This window comes from Chrysemys picta, chromosome 2 (assembly GCF_011386835.1).
Source record: "Chrysemys picta bellii isolate R12L10 chromosome 2, ASM1138683v2, whole genome shotgun sequence".
Lineage (NCBI taxonomy): Eukaryota > Metazoa > Chordata > Testudines > Emydidae > Chrysemys > Chrysemys picta.
The window spans coordinates 68,251,938-68,271,336 of record NC_088792.1 but is presented as its reverse complement, the minus strand read 5'-3'; the positions used below and the strand labels follow the sequence as shown (position 1 = coordinate 68,271,336).

The window sequence follows — 19,399 nt, the reverse complement described above, 5'->3', positions numbered from 1 at the left end:
TCAGGCCTTTGATTGTTATTGGAGGTTCCTCTGACCGGAATCAGGAAATCATGGGAGCTTTCCAAGAATTCCCACAGGTACACAGATATATAACTTTCTGCATAAAGGCTTCAGGTAAATAAATGGAGGCAGATCCTCAGCTAGTGTAAATTGTCATTGCTCCACTGAAATCAGCGGGGGATCTGCCTTTCTGAGGTTATGTGGGAATTTGAAACTTTTTGCTTTCTGGAAGACCGTTTGTTTTTTATCACAGCATGCAGAACACCCATTCATACCGAAGTAAGATGGAAATCGGCAAAACACTTCATTGGATCAGTTTTGGTGACTAAAATAATTTCTTTTCATGATAAAGATTCTTTCTCTATGATAAGAAAGGTAGAGTTTGTCATGTCAAGTGCCTCTTTGTAGCGTGTTTCATTACAAGCTGTTGTAAGCATTGATATTCTGTGGAATTTATTTCTTTTGTAAACAGTAAATGTGAATTAATCACCACGACTCTTTTCTAAAGAATTCTTGTAATGTTTCCATTTTTTTTTTTGGCAGGTTGAAGCTTGTAGGCTGTACAGCAAATTTTCTGTCAGACCCAGCAGCCTAGAAGCTATTCCTGCTGTTATTGAAAAGGTACAAAACAGTACATAGCAACTGATGGTTAGCATTTAGGCAAGTTTTGGAAATAGTTGTTATCATTTAATTACCTACTCCTGCAAATTTACTATGGGCTTGTTGATTAGTTAAGTCACTATAAACACTTGGGAGATCTTTCCCATATGATAGTTCATGGAATAAGGTTACAAACAGTGTATGGGCTCAATCTGACTCTCACTGAAGTCCACAACAATCTTTTGGTTGATTTCAGTGGGAGTTGGATAAAGTCTTAAAAAAGACATTCTATGTCACCGAGGAGCAGGAGTTAAGAATGCCATATGTGCAGGTTCATCTCTTCAGTTTTGGCTGTGAAGGAGTATTGCTAGATGTTCATATTGTGAGATTTAGGTTTTCCACAGACACATCCTTATCTTAGCTCTCCAGGATTGGGTTTGAAAAGTCTCATGCCACTGCTACAGCACCACATTAGCCGTGTCAACTTAAATCCCATCACAAGCAATTTTCCAGAAGTGCCAGTTCAGCACAGTAGCATCTATGGAACAGGAGCACTCGTGTCCTAAGTAATAAAAGATGGAGGCTTCAAGGATCATGCTACTTTAAACAGAAATTCAGCAGGAAATTTTGACTTCATAACTGCTGATTTAACAACTGATAGTGTTGCTGTCTCAGTGTAAATGAGGCAAAGTATTTACAACCCAGTACCTTCTGTCCACTGGCTCACTTTATCCGGCTTAAATGGGGTGGGAGGGAATTTAAAAAGTTAACAAAACATAAAATGTTAGGTTAAAATAGCCCATTATAAATTGTGTCCAGGAGGTTTTACCTGCAGGTGCATAGCGAATAAGACAGCTCACTTGCTTCATTGCACTCTTCTTTTTTAAGTATCAAGATTATTAAAAATTCTCTTAAACAGGGATTAAAATGGTTCTTTTCTTGCAATAAATCTAGGCAGTGAGGTGCAGTATCTATGGTCGCCCAGGTGCCTGTTATGTTGACATGCCAGGAGACTTTGTAACTCTACAGGTGAACAAGAGCTCTGTCAAGTGAGTACAAGTTACTTGCATGGGTGATGTTGTTAGATATGGAGTTTTTCCTACATGATCTTTTAATCCATTGGTCATTACGTTTAGCAAAAATATCTGTTTGAAGTAATATTTCTTTTTTTCTTTCTAAGGAAAGGTTGCACAACCTACCATAGGGGCTTGAACACATTGAAATTATATTACTTGCAGTCCAGCATGTGCATGTAATAGGGGTGAAAACATTTTCTATTATGTCATGCAGGGGTGAATTTATAAGAAGTGAAATATTACAACAGTATTATTATGCCATTATGTAAAGCAGTGGTACATTCTCACCTAGAATACTAGGGATATATAGGAGAAAGAGATGAGTTCAATGATAGGCAATGAATTATTAGGAGACATTGAAAAATATACCGTATATACTCGTTCATTAGCCCATTTGTTTATAAGCCGACCCCCCAAAACGGATAGGTAAAAATAGCAAAAACTGTATGACCCTTTCATAAGCCAACCCTATATTTCAGAGGTTGGAAAACTTTGGCTCCCGACTTATCAGGGTAAGCAGGCTGGCAGGTCGGGACATCTTGTTTACTTGGAGCATCTGCAGGCATGGAGCCGCTCAGCTCCCCGTGGCCGCGGTTCTTCGTTCCCTGTTCCCAGCCAATGGGAGCTGCGGGAAGTGGCGAACAGCGAACCGCGGTCACGGGGAGCTGAGGGGCTCCATGTCTGCAGACCCTCCAGGTAAACAAAACGACAATGTATTAGATATTCAATTCAATGATTCCATAGAGTTTAAAATCATCAAATTTTGGTGTAGACCCATTGATAAGCCAACCCCCGCTCTTTGATGCATTTTTTTTTACCAAAAATATTCAGCTTATGAACGAGTATATACGGTGTGTGTGTATGTATGTATGTATGTGTATATATATATATATGATGAGAGACTGAGAATACAGGGACTGTTTACATTAGGGAGGAGGAAAGCACTTAAGCATGTACTTAGCCCCATTCCTATTCAGGAAAGCACTTAAGTACATGTTGAAGTCCCATTGACTTAATGGGGTGGCATTCGAATGGCAGGTATTGTGTTAATTGAGGCACTCCTGTGATATCAAGTGCTAGGTTTTGCAGGCTTATATGGGGACGTGGCAGAACCTGCAATTAAAAAGGTGGTAGAGGAGGTTTCCGTTGCATTCCTCCTCTTTCCCTGCCTTCGCCAGGACAATTGCAGAAATCTTGAACCTTTGGCAGGTTTCTCAAGAAAATATCATCTCTTTTTTTTTACTTTTATGAAAAGCAGTAGGGAGGAAACTAGAGTGGGTAGCCTTTGCAGCCGTTTTATTGCTATAATGAGAAGAAAGGGTTTATGCAGAGAGGTAGTTGCCCACATATGTGGGCAAGGAAAGGAAAGCTTTAGAATGCAAGGCTTTGCCAAGACAAATAATTTGATTTAAAATTACTATGTATGTGTTAATAGAAATATGCAGAGGTTATTAGTTCCCAGTGTAACGCACATATAAAATTAGGGGTTTTATTTTTGCAGCATGCTAAATATTTTGCTTGTTCTGTGGAGTGGCTTATTCTCAGAAAAATTTGGTTTGAATATGATGAGCAATTTAAATTTTGTTTTTAAAATTAATTTGCTGTTCTGACCAATACCAGGGACTGTTAAATTGTGAAATACAAACTCTGTTGTTTTACAGTGAGTGACTGATTTTACCTTTGAGAATTGCTTGCTTTGCATTGCATTTCCTTTGAAGATGCTAGCCTATCTGTCTTCCAGATATGTTAAGTGCTGTTTGCCACCCCCTGTCTGCACAGCTGAACACTCTGCTGTATCTGAAGCAGCATCTATCCTTGCAAATTCCAGACAGCCTCTCCTAATCATTGGCAAAGGTAACATGATTTGATGTAGCTTTGAACTTTTCCATGTGTTGGAAAGAATAGTGACCAAAGTAATTTTCTTCATAAATTTAAAACATCTTTTTTCCTTTCACTGTTTATAAAATAGCATCTTTAAACTTGGAACTAAAATCTGTTTTACTACTGGAATAAATTTTTTCCTCCATCTTGAACATATAATGGCTTGCTCTAGATTTTCCCTTTATTTTTTCATCTAGAGTAAGTCAAGTCAATACAATACACTGAATATATATGGAGAACAAATGGGTAAATATTATCCTAAGTGTAAAGCCTGTTCCAACCAAAACTTAAACAAACCCTGTTTGTCAAAATGTAAAAGTGTCTTTTCTGACATATACCTGTCTAATACTCTTGCATTCTACTGTGAGAATCATAACACCAAACCAAAGTGATCTTTATTATTTGATTTGTACTCACTGAATGTGCCAGACTACCAGACCTAAATCATAAAGCCCCCTCTGTAACCATACAACAGCTGCTGCTGCCATTGCTATATTACAGACTTTCCACTACACTCTGCCAGTGCACTTCATTTCTGATCTAGAGGTGGTCCCTCTATGGATCAGAGGGTAGTTCAGACTCCAGGCCCATTCAGTCATTTTGCCTCTCTTCTAAGGGGGGCAGCAGTTCTGATGCTTTTTGTGAGGAAGACACATGTCCAGCAGGAACTGAATTGAAACCACCAATTTATTTAATAAAGGCCACTGAATTGCTAGCCAGTTACTAGAGAGCTGGCTGAATATGAACAGGTGAATGAGAGATGAAAGGCTCTGATATCAGAGAGAGAGGTTCTATATTCTCACATAAAGAGAAATTGAAAAAAATTGGATTGTTTACTCATAGAATGGAGACATGATAATAGTATATAAAATAATGAATTGTATAGAGAAGGTAAATTAGGAGCATCTCTTCTCCTTGTTCTGTAACACAAGACCAAAGGGACATTCAATGAAATGGAATAGTGGGACATTTGAAACTGATGTAAGGAAATACTTTTTTCCACATAATGTGTAATTAGACTGCAGAACTCATCAGGATGTTGCTGAAGCCAAAAATACAGCAAAATTCAAATTGAAATTGAACATTTGTATGGATAACACGCATATCCAGAGTTATTGTAGTTTAATGCTAACAAAAAATTTGCTAAAGATCTAAAACCTCATTCTTCGGGTTTTAAGCCAATGACCTTCTTTGGGGTCAAATTATCCCACATCTGCTTATTATGGGATTTCTTGCACCTTCCTCTGAAGCATCTGATGATCGCCTTTGTCAGAAACACGGTATTCGACTAGCTGGACCACGAATCTGATCCACTAGAACAATTTTTATGTTCTTTCTACCAATCACCAGAGTACTCCAGTCCTCTAAAATTGGACTTGTTTTCTAGTAATCAAGATCTTGCAGACGACTAAATAATCAGAGAGCTTTTGTTTGCATGTCCATTCAAGTGCTTAGGAGATGGTCAGTGACTAAAACCAAAGAGAGACCCTAAAGTCACTTATCAAAATATCTTAATTGCAGTGCTTTCTACTGTGTATGCTAAATATCTAGCACCCTTATTTCCAAGCTTCGGTCATTGGGAGCCCTCATAATTCCTGTTAGGTAAAGGGGTCTTTAGCTGCTTCAGTGTAAATCATGACACACAAATTACTATGTTACTCACAAAAACATCATATTAAAAGGCCAGTATTAAGGTTGCAAAATCAAGTACTTGAAAGAAATGCCAGAATTAAGACTGCCTGTGCATCCTTAATTCAGGCCCCTTGTGTGCATGCATTACAGTTGTTAATTACATGATCACATACTATTTTTTTAATTTTTTTGTTTTACACTCATTCAGTGCACAGAACGGACCTGGGAATGAATCAGGGTGGTGTAGTGAAGAAGGCTGTTATCTGTAGGACCCCTGACTCTTTTGTTGCAAAAGTTGGAAGGTGTGTGGGAATGAGGCAGGGGATTGCAGGAAGAGAATGGAGGGTCTCATAATTAAGGCAGTTGAATGCTACCCTGGGGAACTGGAGTCTATCTCTGCCTCTTCCACAGAGTTCCTACGTAATCCTACTCAAGTCACTTAAAGAAATCTTTTCACAGATGGTCAATAATTATGTGTCCCTCATTTTCTGGGTGCCTGACTTGAGATTCAGAAATCTGATTTGATAAGTGCTGAGCAATTACAGCTGCAGCTGAAGTCAATGGGAGCTGTGCTTTGAATGTCTGAAGTGCTATATACTCTGAAAAAAATCAAGTCCCGGGTGCTTCAAAGTGGACACCCAAAATTAGTGGATACTATTGACCTTAAATGTCTGTGATCTCAGATACCAGTCTTTGAAATGAGAATAAAACCCTTTCATCTCACTGTGAAAATAAAGTGTTTGTGAAACACTCAGACACTATAGTAACAAGCGCCATAGAAAAACCAATTGAGAAAGTAATCTGTTTTCAGAGTCTGGCTTGAATAGTGTACAGTAAATAAGGACTAGGGCCAAACATTGAACAGTGAGGAGAAAAATAAAATAGTGCTCATTAAGTGAGCACCATCAATTTTGTGCACTGATTGAGATCGGTGTGGTGGAAAAAATAGTGTGTGATCGTGTAGTTAACTACTTCATTGTAATGCATACGCATGGGGGTGCTGAATTAAGGCTGTACAAGCAACATTAATTCTGGTATTTCCTAACTTTCCAGTGCTTGACCTTGCAACCGTAATGTTCTTTTAACATAGTTTTTGTGTACGTAATTTCCTAAGTATTTAAAAAAAAACAAATTGAAAAACAGAAATTCCATCATGTGATATCCTGTTGACATGCACGTGGTTCATAAGCAGGGTTAGAACCTTTAGATCTACCGCACAGACCTCTGCCACTTGAGCTAATGGAATAACTATAGCAGTAGTAGATTATCATCCTCTCTGTGGACCACATGAGAGACACAATTTGCAGTGGATTTCACAGATGCTTGTTGGCAGCAGAGAAATGATGAGACTCATGAATCTTAGGTTCCATTCTAGGCTCTGGAAAGAAGTGTTCTCTAGTGGGCACAGACTCTTCTGCTTATACACCCCAAGTTTTTGACCCCTTCTGCCCCATTCCCTGCAATTATCAGGGGGTAGCCGTGTTAGTCTGTACCTACAAAAACAACAAGGAGTCTGGTGGCACCTTAAAGACTAACAGATTTATTTGGGCATAAGCTTTCGTGGGTCCCAGTCCTGTCTCTTCCCCATGCCAAATTCCCAGTCCCTGCTCCAAAGCACGAGAGTGCTAGAACTTCTCAGAGAAAAGATTGCCAGAATTTTATACCATAGGCAAAACAATGTATTTTTCCCCAACCTCTTTCTCAGAAACAGCTAAACCATTTTGGTGGACATTTTTCTGAACACATTCTGCCTGTGGCAGACACCTGCCATGTAAAGTCTCAGCCAAACAGTTAAAAGTTTGGGAAGTTACAAGCAACTGAAAGCAGGGTTTTATAATGGGAAGTGTCAGGCAGCCTTAATAATAGGCGATGCTACCAGCCCCATCTATAATATGATTATTTAGGTTAATTGAAGAGTATATGTATCCTGTATGTTTCAGAGATCACGTTGTTCTCCTGTTTTAGAGAAACATTTAAGCATATATGTAACTTTAAGCACATGAGTATTTCTAAGTCAGTGGGACTATTCATTCACGTGCTTGAAGTTAAGCCCTTACTTAAGCACCTTGTTTAAATGGGGCTATGAAAAGGCATAATTAGAGATCACATTAAACCCTTCTTTGTACTTTGTTTCCTGTAGGGGCTGCTTATTCACGTGCTGAAAACAGCATCAGAAAGTTGGTGGACCAGTGCGGGCTACCATTTTTGCCTACCCCAATGGGAAAAGGAGTTGTTCCTGACAACCATCCAAACTGTGTAGCTGCAGCCAGATCCAGGTCGGTATAAACCAAGGCTTTGCTTCCAATCCCGTCTTCTGGGAAACTAATAGGAACATACCATTAAAGATACAGCAAATTGCAACATGTTACAAATACTGTGGAAGGCCTAGTGCAAAAAGCAAAAAAAGTTTAAGTTTTCACATTTCGTGCTGTTTTATGACAGTGGATAAAGCCAGTAGCTTTACACTGCTGATGTCAAATGTTGCTTGACATCAGCTGATCCAGGGAGAAACTGAGTCCAGGGTGACAGCATGGGAGTCACTAGAAATTTTTGGCAAGAGCTAGGCTGAATTCTTTTGAGTTACGTTTTGTTGTGTAAATATTAAGCCTATATCAGACAACATATTATTTTTAACATGTAGTTTATAGCACAAAATGAAGTATGTAAACAAGTTAAATTACATGTAGCAGAAAACTACTGGCATAGTCAGTGTGCTGACCTTTAAGGCTATAAAGTGGTACATAAAATGGAGTATCACAACTCAAATTTTGCTTTATGCAGCCTTGCTTTTATAGCATTTGCAGTACATTCCAGTTTAATTGAACTATCGTCTCTGTAAATCCTTTAATTGGATCGAAGAGACCTATATTGAAGATTGTGTGTTAAAAAAATAATTGTAGTCACCGACAAATTAATGTGAACTTGCTTATAGAGCACTTGTAGGTATGTGTGTACGGTGGGCTTACTTTGCAGCTGAAACGCCTATGTACTTAAACTTAAACGAAGTTGTGTGTTGAGCAAATATCTTCGTCATTATGGAGTATGTTATTAATAAATCTGAGAATTAAAAAACTACACCTGAGGTATTTTGCTCGGCAGTTGGGCCACCTTGGGCATACACACCAGAGGGCTGAATTTAAGGTTGCATGGTCAACCTTCATTCTGGTATTTTCTAACTTTTGAGTGCTTGATTTTGCATCCTCAACATTCTTTTAAAGTAGGGTTTTTGTTCATTTGTTTTGTTTGTTTTTTGCTCTATTAATAATTACTTTCACAAAATGAACACTGTTTTAGAAAGAGAACTTAGTGCTTTATTTGCAAATTCAGAAAAATCTTCTGCTTATATAAACTAAGGGGCAGTTGTCTGTAGAAAAGATTTTTAGCTTTCTGAGCTAAACAAATAGACTTGAGGGAAGCAAGATGTGTTATTGTATTCTCCTAAATGATAGGGGTGCTGTGCTATCTGGAACTATTGCCATTTTTGAAAAGCAATTAAATACAGTAACTCCTCACTTAAAATCGTCCCAGTTAACATTGTTTCGTTGTTACGTTGCTCATCAATTAGAGAACATGCTCGTTTAAAGTTGCGCAATGCTCCCTTATAACGTTGTTTGGCAGCCGCCTGCTTTGCCCACTGTTTGCAGAAAGAGCGGCCCGTTGCAGCTAACTGGTGGGGGCTTGGAACCTGCGTGGACCAGCAGCCCCCCATCAGCTCCTCGTTCCCCTAAGTTCCCTGTGCAGCAGCCACCCAGCAGGCTATCAATTGCCGGCAGTTCAGCTGTCCCTCCCCGCACTACCATGTGCTGCTCGCCCTCTGCCTTGGAGCTGATCCCGGGAGCCTCCTGCTTGCTGTGCCGGGGGGGAGGGAAGAAAGAGGGGGGCTAATGTCAGTGTTCCCCCTCCCCCCTGCTTTTGCCCCCCGCTTACCCCATCTCCATAGAGCAGGGGAGGACACAACAGGGCTCAGGATGGCAGGAGCTTGCTAGCAGCACCTGCTGGCTCAACTTGCTGATCTACTTAAAAAGACAATGTACTTAGAGTGGGGTCAGTGTACTTAAAGGGGCAATGCGCATCTTTCTCTCACACACAGGGTGTGTGTGTCTGTCTGCCATGCTGTCTCCCCTCCCTCCATTTGTGCTGCCTTGTAGATTGTGAGGATACATTAACAACAATGTGTTAACCCTTGAGGGCTTAGCCAAGTACTAGTTCATCATTTAGCAGGAAGGCATTCCCTGGGAAATATCACACCGTCTGACTTCCCCACCTCAACCAAGCTTCACGATCATCATTGCTGTGTACAGTATTAAATTGTTCGTTTAAAACTTATACTGTGTATACACACACACACACACACTATATATCTATATCTATATCTATCTATATAGACTTTTGTCTGGTGAAAAAAAATTTCCCTGGAACCTAACCCCCCTATTTACATTAATTCTTATGGAGAATTTTTTTGCTTAAAGTCACATTTTTCAGGAACATAACTACAATGTTAAGCAAGGAGTTAATGTATAAAAAATATTTACATTTCATGTTTTTCTCTTGTTTTCCATTATCAGGGCATTGCAACATGCTGATGTAATAATACTGTTTGGTGCAAGGTTGAACTGGATTTTGCACTTTGGACTTCCACCAAGATTTCGACCTGATGTAAAGATTATCCAAGTAATCGAGGAGAATAATTTGAACAGCACCCTCTGTAGGGTAGCTCTCTCTCTGTAATAGCCTACTGTTTCATGTGATGATCTTTGTCATATTGACAGTGCCGTACAATGCATGTGATCACTGTAGTTCTCCAAAATAATTCCTTTTATTTGTTTTTAATTCCCTTGATATTTTCAAAATCAATATAATGTTATTCCAAGCATATAGGACTTGATGCTGCTCCCATTGAATTAATGGCAAAGCTCCTATTCAGTGCAGTAGCACAGGGATTAGGCCCATAATGCATGAACCATGTATAGGACTAAGTTTCCTTGATCAGAACCAAAGAGTTTTGAAATTGTGGCATTGTTCATAATAATGGATCTCTCTCTCAATAGGATCCTTTAAAAACATTATCTTGTATTTACAGTCAAAGCAAACAAGATCTTGCAGCTCACTATCAGAGCCTGACCACTTGGAAACAATGAGAGTAGAGGAGGAAAGGCTACTTAACAAATGAATACTTCTAGCAAGCTGTCTGTGTTAGGAAGGGTAGGATATAAACACAATTTTACCCCTCCCCCATTTCAAAATATTGTAAACCATGTGTCCAAGGGCAAGAGTCCATTCTGCTCTCTGATTAGCTGGCTTTCAGTAGTCTGAAACATAATTAGTCTTATCTGGTCTCCTCCAAAGGTGTCCAGCTTGTGCTCTTCACACTGGTAATAACAAAGTACTGTGTGTCGGAGAAGCAGAAGCAGTAAGTCGGTGCTAAGGGTACAGATGAACGTCTGAAAATGGGAATGTGCAGTAGGTTTTTACTTGGAGTAAATCATCTCTTGAATAGCAGTTCCAGTAAAGATTAGAGGAAATTACTCTTAAAGCCAAAGTGAGGACTAATGAGGTTGTTAGAAAATACTCTTCTATTTTACAGTGTAAGTCTTATTGACTTAAAAATATTCCTAATTGGTTCAGTGTTCTTTTGTCTAAAAACTATTTTTTAAAAAATAGGTTGATATTTGTGCAGAAGAGCTGGGGAATAACGTGAGACCTGCAGCAAATTTATTAGGTGACATAAATGCCGTGACTGAGCAGGTAATGTACTGCAAGGTGTCTATAACTTCCTCTGACTTGTAGAAAGAGAGTAAATTCTAAACAAAAAAAGTCCCTAGGAGAAGCATTTTTTTATGCAGTATATTTATGCTTGCATCCAGTATCTAATCCAAAATTAAAATTTTAAAAGTAGATGTAGTATTGTGCTGGGATCTTGGCTATGATTTAGATCAGGGATCTCAAACTCAAAGCACCACGAGGGCCACATCACTGACACCTTTTCATATAAAGATACAAAAGCCCCGCACCACTCCACCTCTTTCATGAGGCCCCACCCCCATTCCAACCCCTTCCCCAAATTCCCCACCCCAACTCCGCCCCCTCCCTGCCCCTATTCCAACCTCTTCCCCAAATCCCAGCCCCGCCTCTTTTCTGCCTCCTCCCCTAAGCACGGGGCTCCCTGCTCCTCCCCGCTCCCTCCTGGAAAGCGCTAAGTGCTGCCAAACAGCTGTTTGGTGGCGGGAAGCACCTGGAGGTAGGCAGAGGAGCGGGGATGCGGCGTGCTGGGGGAATGGGGGGGCAGCTGGGGAGGGGAGCTTGGCGGCTGCAGGAAATAACTCCGGAGAGGGCACAGGGAGCTTGGCGGGCCGCAGCAAATAACTCTGCGGGCCATGGGTTTGAGACCCCTGATTTAGATTTTCTTGAAGAAATTATTCTGAGGTTTGTTGTTTTGAAAGAGGATAAATTTTGCGTGTGTTTTGTTTTAGCTTTTAGAACAACTTGTTCTAATGGAATGGAAATATCCTTCTTATTCGGAGTGGTGGAAGGGATTAAGAGAGAAAATGAAGAGCAATGAAGAAACATCCAAGGTAATACTATGGCTCAGTAAAAGTGGCTTTTGATCCTTTTCTGGACACAGTATCAATCATATCCCTGTCATTATTGTAGTTAAGTCTCCCTACTAATCAGAACTTTCAGATTGCTAAATTCTGAATGGTATCAAAATGTTTCAGAAGACTCCTGTAGACTTACTGTGTTCAGATTTATCCACTATATGGACAGACTGGGCTTAAGAGCTAATTGTCATCCAAACCCTATATAAGTCATTGGGCTTTGGATCAGGACCATAGTGCCGGAAGGAAGCCCTTGTGTAGAAGATGATATGGTAACAGAATTGATTTGTAAGTGATGTGGTGTTACTCTTAGCATATGACAGTTCAGTTTTGCTAAGGTAGATCCTTTATTTTTATTTTATTTTATGGATGTGCCGGTTATTGTGACAATGATGTACATTAAAAGCAAGTGACACATTAAGCCCCCGATCTTACAAATACTTATGGATGTGCTTAAATTTCTGCATATGAATTGGACTGTTCATGCCTGGAAGGTTAAGCCCATATGTGTCTTCGGGATTGGAGCCTAAATTAGACTCCTCTCAGTAGACAGCACAAACTGGAGCTGTTCCTGAACCACCCAGCACACAAATGACACAGCTCACCTGTGATTAGAAATAGTCCAACGTTTTTACTCTGTGTTTGAACAGCACCTAGCACGATGTGGTTCTGGCCCATGAGTAGGTGCATGGCAATACAGATAATAAATAGTAATAATCATGGTTGAACAAACTGATGTGCCTTGCTCGTTGCTCTGAACGTCAATAAACTGTTGACGATGGCACACCACCAGAGGGAGCAGGTTGCACACCTGAGGGAACCTCTGCTGAAAATGGCTTGTCTTCAGAATTACAAAGGCACTGTCAGTGAAAGTGATTCTGATGATCTCAGCCATTGGGAGGGAGTCTAGTTTTGCAACCCTTACTCTGGAGAATGGTCCCTGACTTCAGTGGTAATATTCACACGTGGCAATGCACATTGCCCTTATGCTAAGCAGTACGTATAGAAATGATTTATAGTCTCTTATTTTTTTAAAGGCATTGGCATTACAAAAGTCCCTGCCTATGAATTATTATACAGTATTCCATCATGTCAGAGAACTGTTACCCAGGGACTGCATTCTGGTTAGCGAGGGAGCTAATACTATGGACATTGGACGCACTATGCTTCCAAACTATCTTCCTCGCCACAGGTAAAGCATTTTCTTTGTTGCCATGATGCAACAATTCTGTGCATATGTTTGTTTCCACACAGTTGGGTTATAGGTTACTGATGCTGTGTCTTTTAAATAAAAAAGTTATTTAAGTAAAGTAAATGTATAATAACAACAAGGAGTCTGGTGGCACCTTAAAGACTAACAGATTTATTTGGGCATAAGCTTTCGTGAGTAAAAACCTCACTTCTTCGGATGCATCCGAAGAAGTGAGGTTTTTACTCACGAAAGCTTATGCCCAAATAAATCTGTTAGTCTTTAAGGTGCCACCAGACTCCTTGTTGTTTTTGTAGATACAGACTAACACGGCTACCCCCTGATAAATGTATAATGTGTCTTTGGGGTGGGTTTCTTCTTGTTAAGGCAACTTATCTTTATTCCTTTTGGTCATACCCTGTAATTGATTTTTATATCGAATACACATTGATTTGTGTGGGACTTCAGGACATAGTACAATGGTAATAAATGGCCATATTTCAAGCAGGTGAAAGTTATTTAGCAGAGATCTCAGTTCTTTTGGGGATGGGAGTATATTATTGAGTCCCATACTTGGTGTGTGAATCTGTGCCTAAAAATGTTAGGATTTATTTAAAATTTTTAAAATAAATAGGCCAGGGTCCTATCCTGCAAGCAGATTCACACGCACAAAGTTGCTGAAATGCAGAATCCCCTTAAAATCAATGGGAGCTACACATGTTCAGCATCTTTGGAAAGCAGGCCATATATTGGGCCTCTACATAGGAATTCAGGTGCCTAAAATTCATACAAATTCTGAAGTTCTGATTTGTGACTTTATTTATTAAAGCCAGCTATTACAGAATGACTGTAAATTAGAGCTAGTCTGTATTTATTTGATTGTATGAGAGAGAACTGGACAATCTTTGCTGAGGTGACCCTTCAGATCTGATTGTGGAGTCTAGAACCTCCTTCTGAAAACAGCACAATATGTCACAAATGAACCTAACAACATATTTGAGGTTAAATAAAGTTAATTTAAAATTAACTCTCGGAATATATATATTTTTAAAAGGCTGGCACAGTGACTATAACGCTTTTTTCCTTGAACCTAGCGTTGTGCACATAAGAGGGCAAATTTGAAAAGTTAGGCCTATAATAGTGCATGTATTTTGCATTTGCGTTTGCCTGGTTGAAATGCTCTTATTTAATTACAGCTTGCAATTTGATTTCAAAAGTTGAACCTGAAAACTAGAATTTGAATAGCATTATTTGCCTGAAAGTTTTTGGGCTTGTAGTTGGATTTTCAGGGAATTAAATGTAGAAAAGATTTCATGTAGCCTATTAATTTGACCTTTGGGATGCAAGACTCAATAGAACAACTATTTTACTACCACTTGAAACATCTGATTACATATTAATTAGATGTCTTGAAATACCAGTACAATGTAGACTGAAAGCAATCAGGAATACAGTACATTGTAATTGGTAGTATGTAAGCATCTCTTATTCCAGTCAACTCCTTTTTTAAAAGTACTATTATATGTGTGTTCATTAGAGTATTATGAAACATTCATCAGAGTCCTATATGAAAACCAAGCCTATTTAGACACGTGGTATGTAATATAGCAATACATGTGTCAAATGCCTTTTTACTATCCAGATATTGTTTTATAAGTAGGGTTCTATCAAAATTACTACAAGCCAAGAACAAACTGTCATGGACAATTTGAGAACTGTTTGCCTGGATGTACAGGAAAAATAATGCAGTGAAGAAATAGGCAATAATTCTACTTTCTTATCTGTAGACTCGATGCTGGTACATTTGGAACAATGGGAGTTGGGCTAGGTTTTGCTATAGCAGCTGCAATGGTGGCTAAAGATCAGACACCCGAGCAGCGAGTAATCTGTGTAGAAGGAGACAGTGCTTTTGGATTTTCTGGCATGGAAGTGGAAACTATTTGCAGGTAAAGTTTTTGATCAAGTAAACCATCTTAATTTATTATCCCCATCTAGCTGACAGACTATCCAGATCGGGGAAACTGACTATACACAAAGTGCAATTAAATGCACAAAGAAAAGAAACTGAAAAAATACAGAAAAATAATTTTGTCCTACTAATATTAGGTGCTACTTGTTGGGACAAATGGGGGAATTTTTGGTGACATTTTTATAAACAATCTGTCTGACTCTGTGTCTATCCCTTTGGCATTGCTTCCTCTTGTGGAGGGAAGGGGAAGAACTTATTTTCTCCCTGTGACATAGGAGATCAGCCTAGGTATTTGAGAATATAGCCACTAGGATTGTCTGGGCTGGGATCAACACATTTGAATGGAAGCCTCAATGACTGAATATTAACTCTTTAGAGCAAGTTGTTTCCCAGCACCCCCACCTCTGCAGTGAAACAGGGCAAAAGCCCTAGCAGGAAAGCAAAGGCAGAGGAGGTAGACAGACAGTGGGATGAGCAAAGATGGGGCTGAGAGAAGAAGGGCATGGCAAAGCCATGGCTTCCACCAATATGAACTCTGTACTAAGCTACCATTGTCATGCTAGCCCAGAGATTTACAGATTCTAGATTCCAGGTAACTAATAAAGATCCACTTGTTATCCAAAGGCTGCCTGGTGTAGGCTGCAGATACTTAATGAAAAGCATTGCACCCCGAATGGGAGTGAGGCGACTAAGTCTCTCACAGAAGTGTGGTTCATTTGGACTCACCCAGAGAGCCATGGAGAGAGAGAGAGGGTTTGTTGGAGCCCGATGGGCCAGTTCGTGAGTCATGGCCCTGTGAAACTGTAGATCCTTGGGTTCAGCACACTAAAGGGGTCACTCCCAGGAGACTGGTTAGAGGCCAGAGCGTAGACCAGACCCTGTGGATCTGTGACACTTGTAACAATAGTAGATATAAGAACTTTCATACAGAAGTGATTCTTTTTGGTAGAGTGTCCCTTTAGCGCGTCACAGAAAGATGCCATTCTTTAGAATTTCTCCTACGATCATTCTTTTATTTATTTATTTATTTGCAGGTATAACTTGCCAGTTGTAATTATCATAGTAAACAACAATGGGATATACAGTGGTTTGGATTCAGATTCCTGGAAGGAGATGTTAAAGTCTGGAGAACCAACTGCGTGGTAAGTACCTCTAACCTATGTGCTTTTAATTAACTGAGAAGCGACCAAGAGGGTCTTTTTATTCATGGCTAGTATTTTCTGTTCTAGACTAAAAGCTGAAGAGGAAAAACTTTGTGGTCTCAGATCAGTAACTAAATGGCAACAAATCTGCCTTTACACAATCACCATGCCCAGTTACACACAGCTAAGTTCATAGGAACTGAATTACATGTCCCACCAGCATAGGAGAAACTTAGCGGGCCAGCATAATGACCATCTAGTCATTTAAAAGTACTAAATTTGGCATAATCCTAGTTGGTCATTCTTGCAATTTTAACTCTGCTATGAACCATAAACCTCATTGCTTCTTTCAGTGCACCCCCTGTTTGTCTCCTGCCAAATTCTCACTATGAGCAGATTATGTCTGCATTTGGGGGTAAAGGATACTTTGTGAAAACACCAGAGGAACTGCAAAATGCCCTGAAAGCAAGCCTGGCAGAGAAGCAAGTGCCTTCTCTTATCAATGTAATGATCAACCCACAATCTGACAGAAAGCAGCAGGTACGTGTTTTCATTTTTCTCAGGCTGATAGACAGATCCTCTGTATCCTCCTGAAGCTCTGTTGGGACATGGGGGGGAGGGTGCTGGTCAGCAGCGAGGCTCTATGGAGATACAGGGATCCACCCATGCTCAGCTCTTTGTAGTATCAGGGCCTTCGACTTCACCGTCTTCCTTCCTTACATTTTCCTAATGGGCCTTATTTATTGACAATATTGTTAGGAGTGTTGTCACAGTATTAAAAATCAATGGGAGCCGCTGGAAGCAGCGGCCAGTATGTCCCTCGGCCTGCGCCGCTTCCAGCAGCTCCCATTGGCCTGGAGCAGCGAACCGCGGCCACTGGGAGCCGCGATCGGCCGAACCTGCGGACGTGGCAGGTAAACAAACCGGCCCGGCCCGCCCGGGGCTTTCCCCGCACAAGCGGCGGAACAAGTTTGGGAACCACTGCTCTAAGCTCCTAACAAAGAAATTGAGAATAAAATTTTATGTTCATAAGCAGTCTTACACAATTCCACAAGGGCAGGAATATATGTTAGTAAATACGTGTTTGTATTCTACTCCACCTTCTACTTGTCTGTTTCATTTTTGTTTTTTTGCTTCCAGGATTTTCACTGGCTGACTCGTTCTAATATGTAACAAAAGATGCAGAGTGTGATGATCCTACCCAATACATCTGCTTCAGCCAAACCAAATCATTTTCCAGGAGTGAAACTGCTAAAACTATATTTTATCATTATTTACATAAGATTGTAAAATCCTAGTTTTGTTTCACTTTTTTTTTAAAAATCACTCATATACTATTGTAATAGCAGTAATCAACACAAGAGACACCTAAATGTACCTCAGAGTGTCCACTCAAAGGAAATCGTTCTTTTATGGCTATGAACCAGATCATATAGAAACACTTGAATGATAAAATCATTTTTTTCTTTTTACTATAAATGTAACCAATCAGACTTGTCAATTAAATCCTTAGTCCTGGGGGGGCTGGAAGGGGAAAGGGATTTGATGTTGTTTACAAATGGAAAAAAATCTCAATCATAGTCTGTCCTTTGTTTGGGGGTTGTTTTTTCCCTCTTGACCAACATGCTGCTTACTAGAGAGCTTGTTTTATGGACCCCAAATTTGAATCTCTTAGGGTTGGATCCTCCGCGAGAGGTGCTGAATATCTTCACTTCCTATTCCCACAGTCCATTGGGGTTGACAGTCCTCAGCACCTTTCAGGGTTGGTGCTCAGCCTCTACTCCAGCAAATTATCTACTAATTTCAATGGGAGTCTTGTCAGAAAAGGACTAAATTTCTTGCACTGTATTTTTCTGTACAGAGATGCAGACTGTGGATTGACAGTTTTGTATCCCGGAATCACTTTAGAAACTTCTAAAGTGTATTAAAAAAAATGCCAGATTTCACTGCAATACTGAATTTGTTTGTTGGATTAATTTCTGCAGCCTGCTAACTGGAACCCGCTTTACTTGCAGAAAAAAAAAATCTTAAATTACTGCCTTGTCCACCTGTTCCCACACACACCTATCATGCTAAAATCAGTAGTGCATAAGAATTCAGAAATAAACATTCCAGGATCAAGAGATTGCAAAGCGTTAAAGTTGGGGCCAGTTGAAGGGACCCCCTGCACTTGGGGTTGGCTGTGGGGGTCACCTAGGTTAAAACTGGGCCAGTGCCAGCTGGCTGAGGGGATGCACAGGCTATGGCTGGCGTTAGGGTTGGGCCCAGCTGAGGGGGGCCTCTGGGCTAGAGATCGGGCCAGCACCAGCTGGCTGAGGGTTGTCCCCTGATTAGGGTTGGGGTTTTGTTTGTGGCCAGCTGAGAGTGCCCAAAACTAATGTCAGGGTAGGGGCTGGCTGAGTGGGTCCTGAAATCAAGGCAGGGTTAGGGTAGGAGCCATCTAAGGGGGACCTGGGCTAGGGCTGGGGCGAGGATCAACAGGCTGAACCAGCTCTCTGAGCTGTCATGGCTCCACAGAGGTCTGTGCTATGCCCCGGCCTTTAAACGGTCTCCTGGGAGTAACCCCTTACCAGTGTCTGACCCCAAGGGCCCGCACTTCTCCACAAAGACGGGCTACATGGCCTCAACAACTGCTGGACTGGGCCTTTGGTCTCCAAAACCCCTGTTTCTCATCATGAGCTCCTACTGTGAGTCCAACTCAGGGCTGGTCTATGCTGAAAACTTACATCAGCATAGCTTTATCTCTTGGGATGAAAAATCCACATCCTGAGAGATGTAACTTAGCTGTGCTGACCTAACCCTCCAGCGTTGACAGCGCTGGAATTCTTCCGTCGACCCAGTTACCGCCGCTCAGTGAGGTGGATTAACTACAGCAATGGGAGAACCCCTCCTGCCACGGTAGTGAGTGTCTACACTGAAGCGCTAAAGTGGCACAAATGCAGCGGTGCTGCTGTAGCATTTTAAGTGTAGACATACGCTTAGTTCAGACTTTTGCTGAGACTTTTCCTTCTCGGGGAGTAATCCAGAAAGTATTTGGGATGGATGCAGGACAGCCTTGTCAAAACAAAGTAGCAGTAGTCCCTAGGTTAGTCTGGCAAAGGTCCGCTTCAGACAGAGTTTGTATTGGTGAGAGCCATGGCACAAGATGTCATGCTCTGCTGAGATCCAACTAATATCTCTGTCCTTATATGTCCTTGCTCTTTTCACAGCAGAACTTTAAGAGTAGTCTGTTCACACCTGAACTTCCTTTGTTTCCAGCTGTGGTCTTTTCACTTTCCTTCCTTGCACAGTATAGGAGGAGCATTAATAGCCCG

General features: G+C 40.7%; 1 protein-coding gene across 1 annotated transcript in view; it reads left to right on the top strand.

Moving 5' to 3' along the window:
* The window catches only part of HACL1 (2-hydroxyacyl-CoA lyase 1), a 35,310-nt gene extending 17,273 nt beyond the window's left edge, over positions 1–18,037 (top strand). The window contains exons 5-17 of the mRNA XM_008170443.3: positions 5–77; positions 544–621; positions 1,555–1,649; positions 3,418–3,530; positions 7,330–7,465; positions 9,755–9,860; positions 10,851–10,934; positions 11,660–11,761; positions 12,823–12,977; positions 14,762–14,920; positions 15,978–16,085; positions 16,439–16,625; positions 17,226–18,037. Coding sequence (XP_008168665.2) covers positions 5–77; positions 544–621; positions 1,555–1,649; positions 3,418–3,530; positions 7,330–7,465; positions 9,755–9,860; positions 10,851–10,934; positions 11,660–11,761; positions 12,823–12,977; positions 14,762–14,920; positions 15,978–16,085; positions 16,439–16,625; positions 17,226–17,258 — 1,429 coding nt within the window. The 3' untranslated portion in view covers positions 17,259–18,037. The remainder of the gene's footprint in view (positions 1–4; positions 78–543; positions 622–1,554; positions 1,650–3,417; positions 3,531–7,329; positions 7,466–9,754; positions 9,861–10,850; positions 10,935–11,659; positions 11,762–12,822; positions 12,978–14,761; positions 14,921–15,977; positions 16,086–16,438; positions 16,626–17,225) is intronic.
* Positions 18,038–19,399: the final 1,362 nt, after the last annotated feature.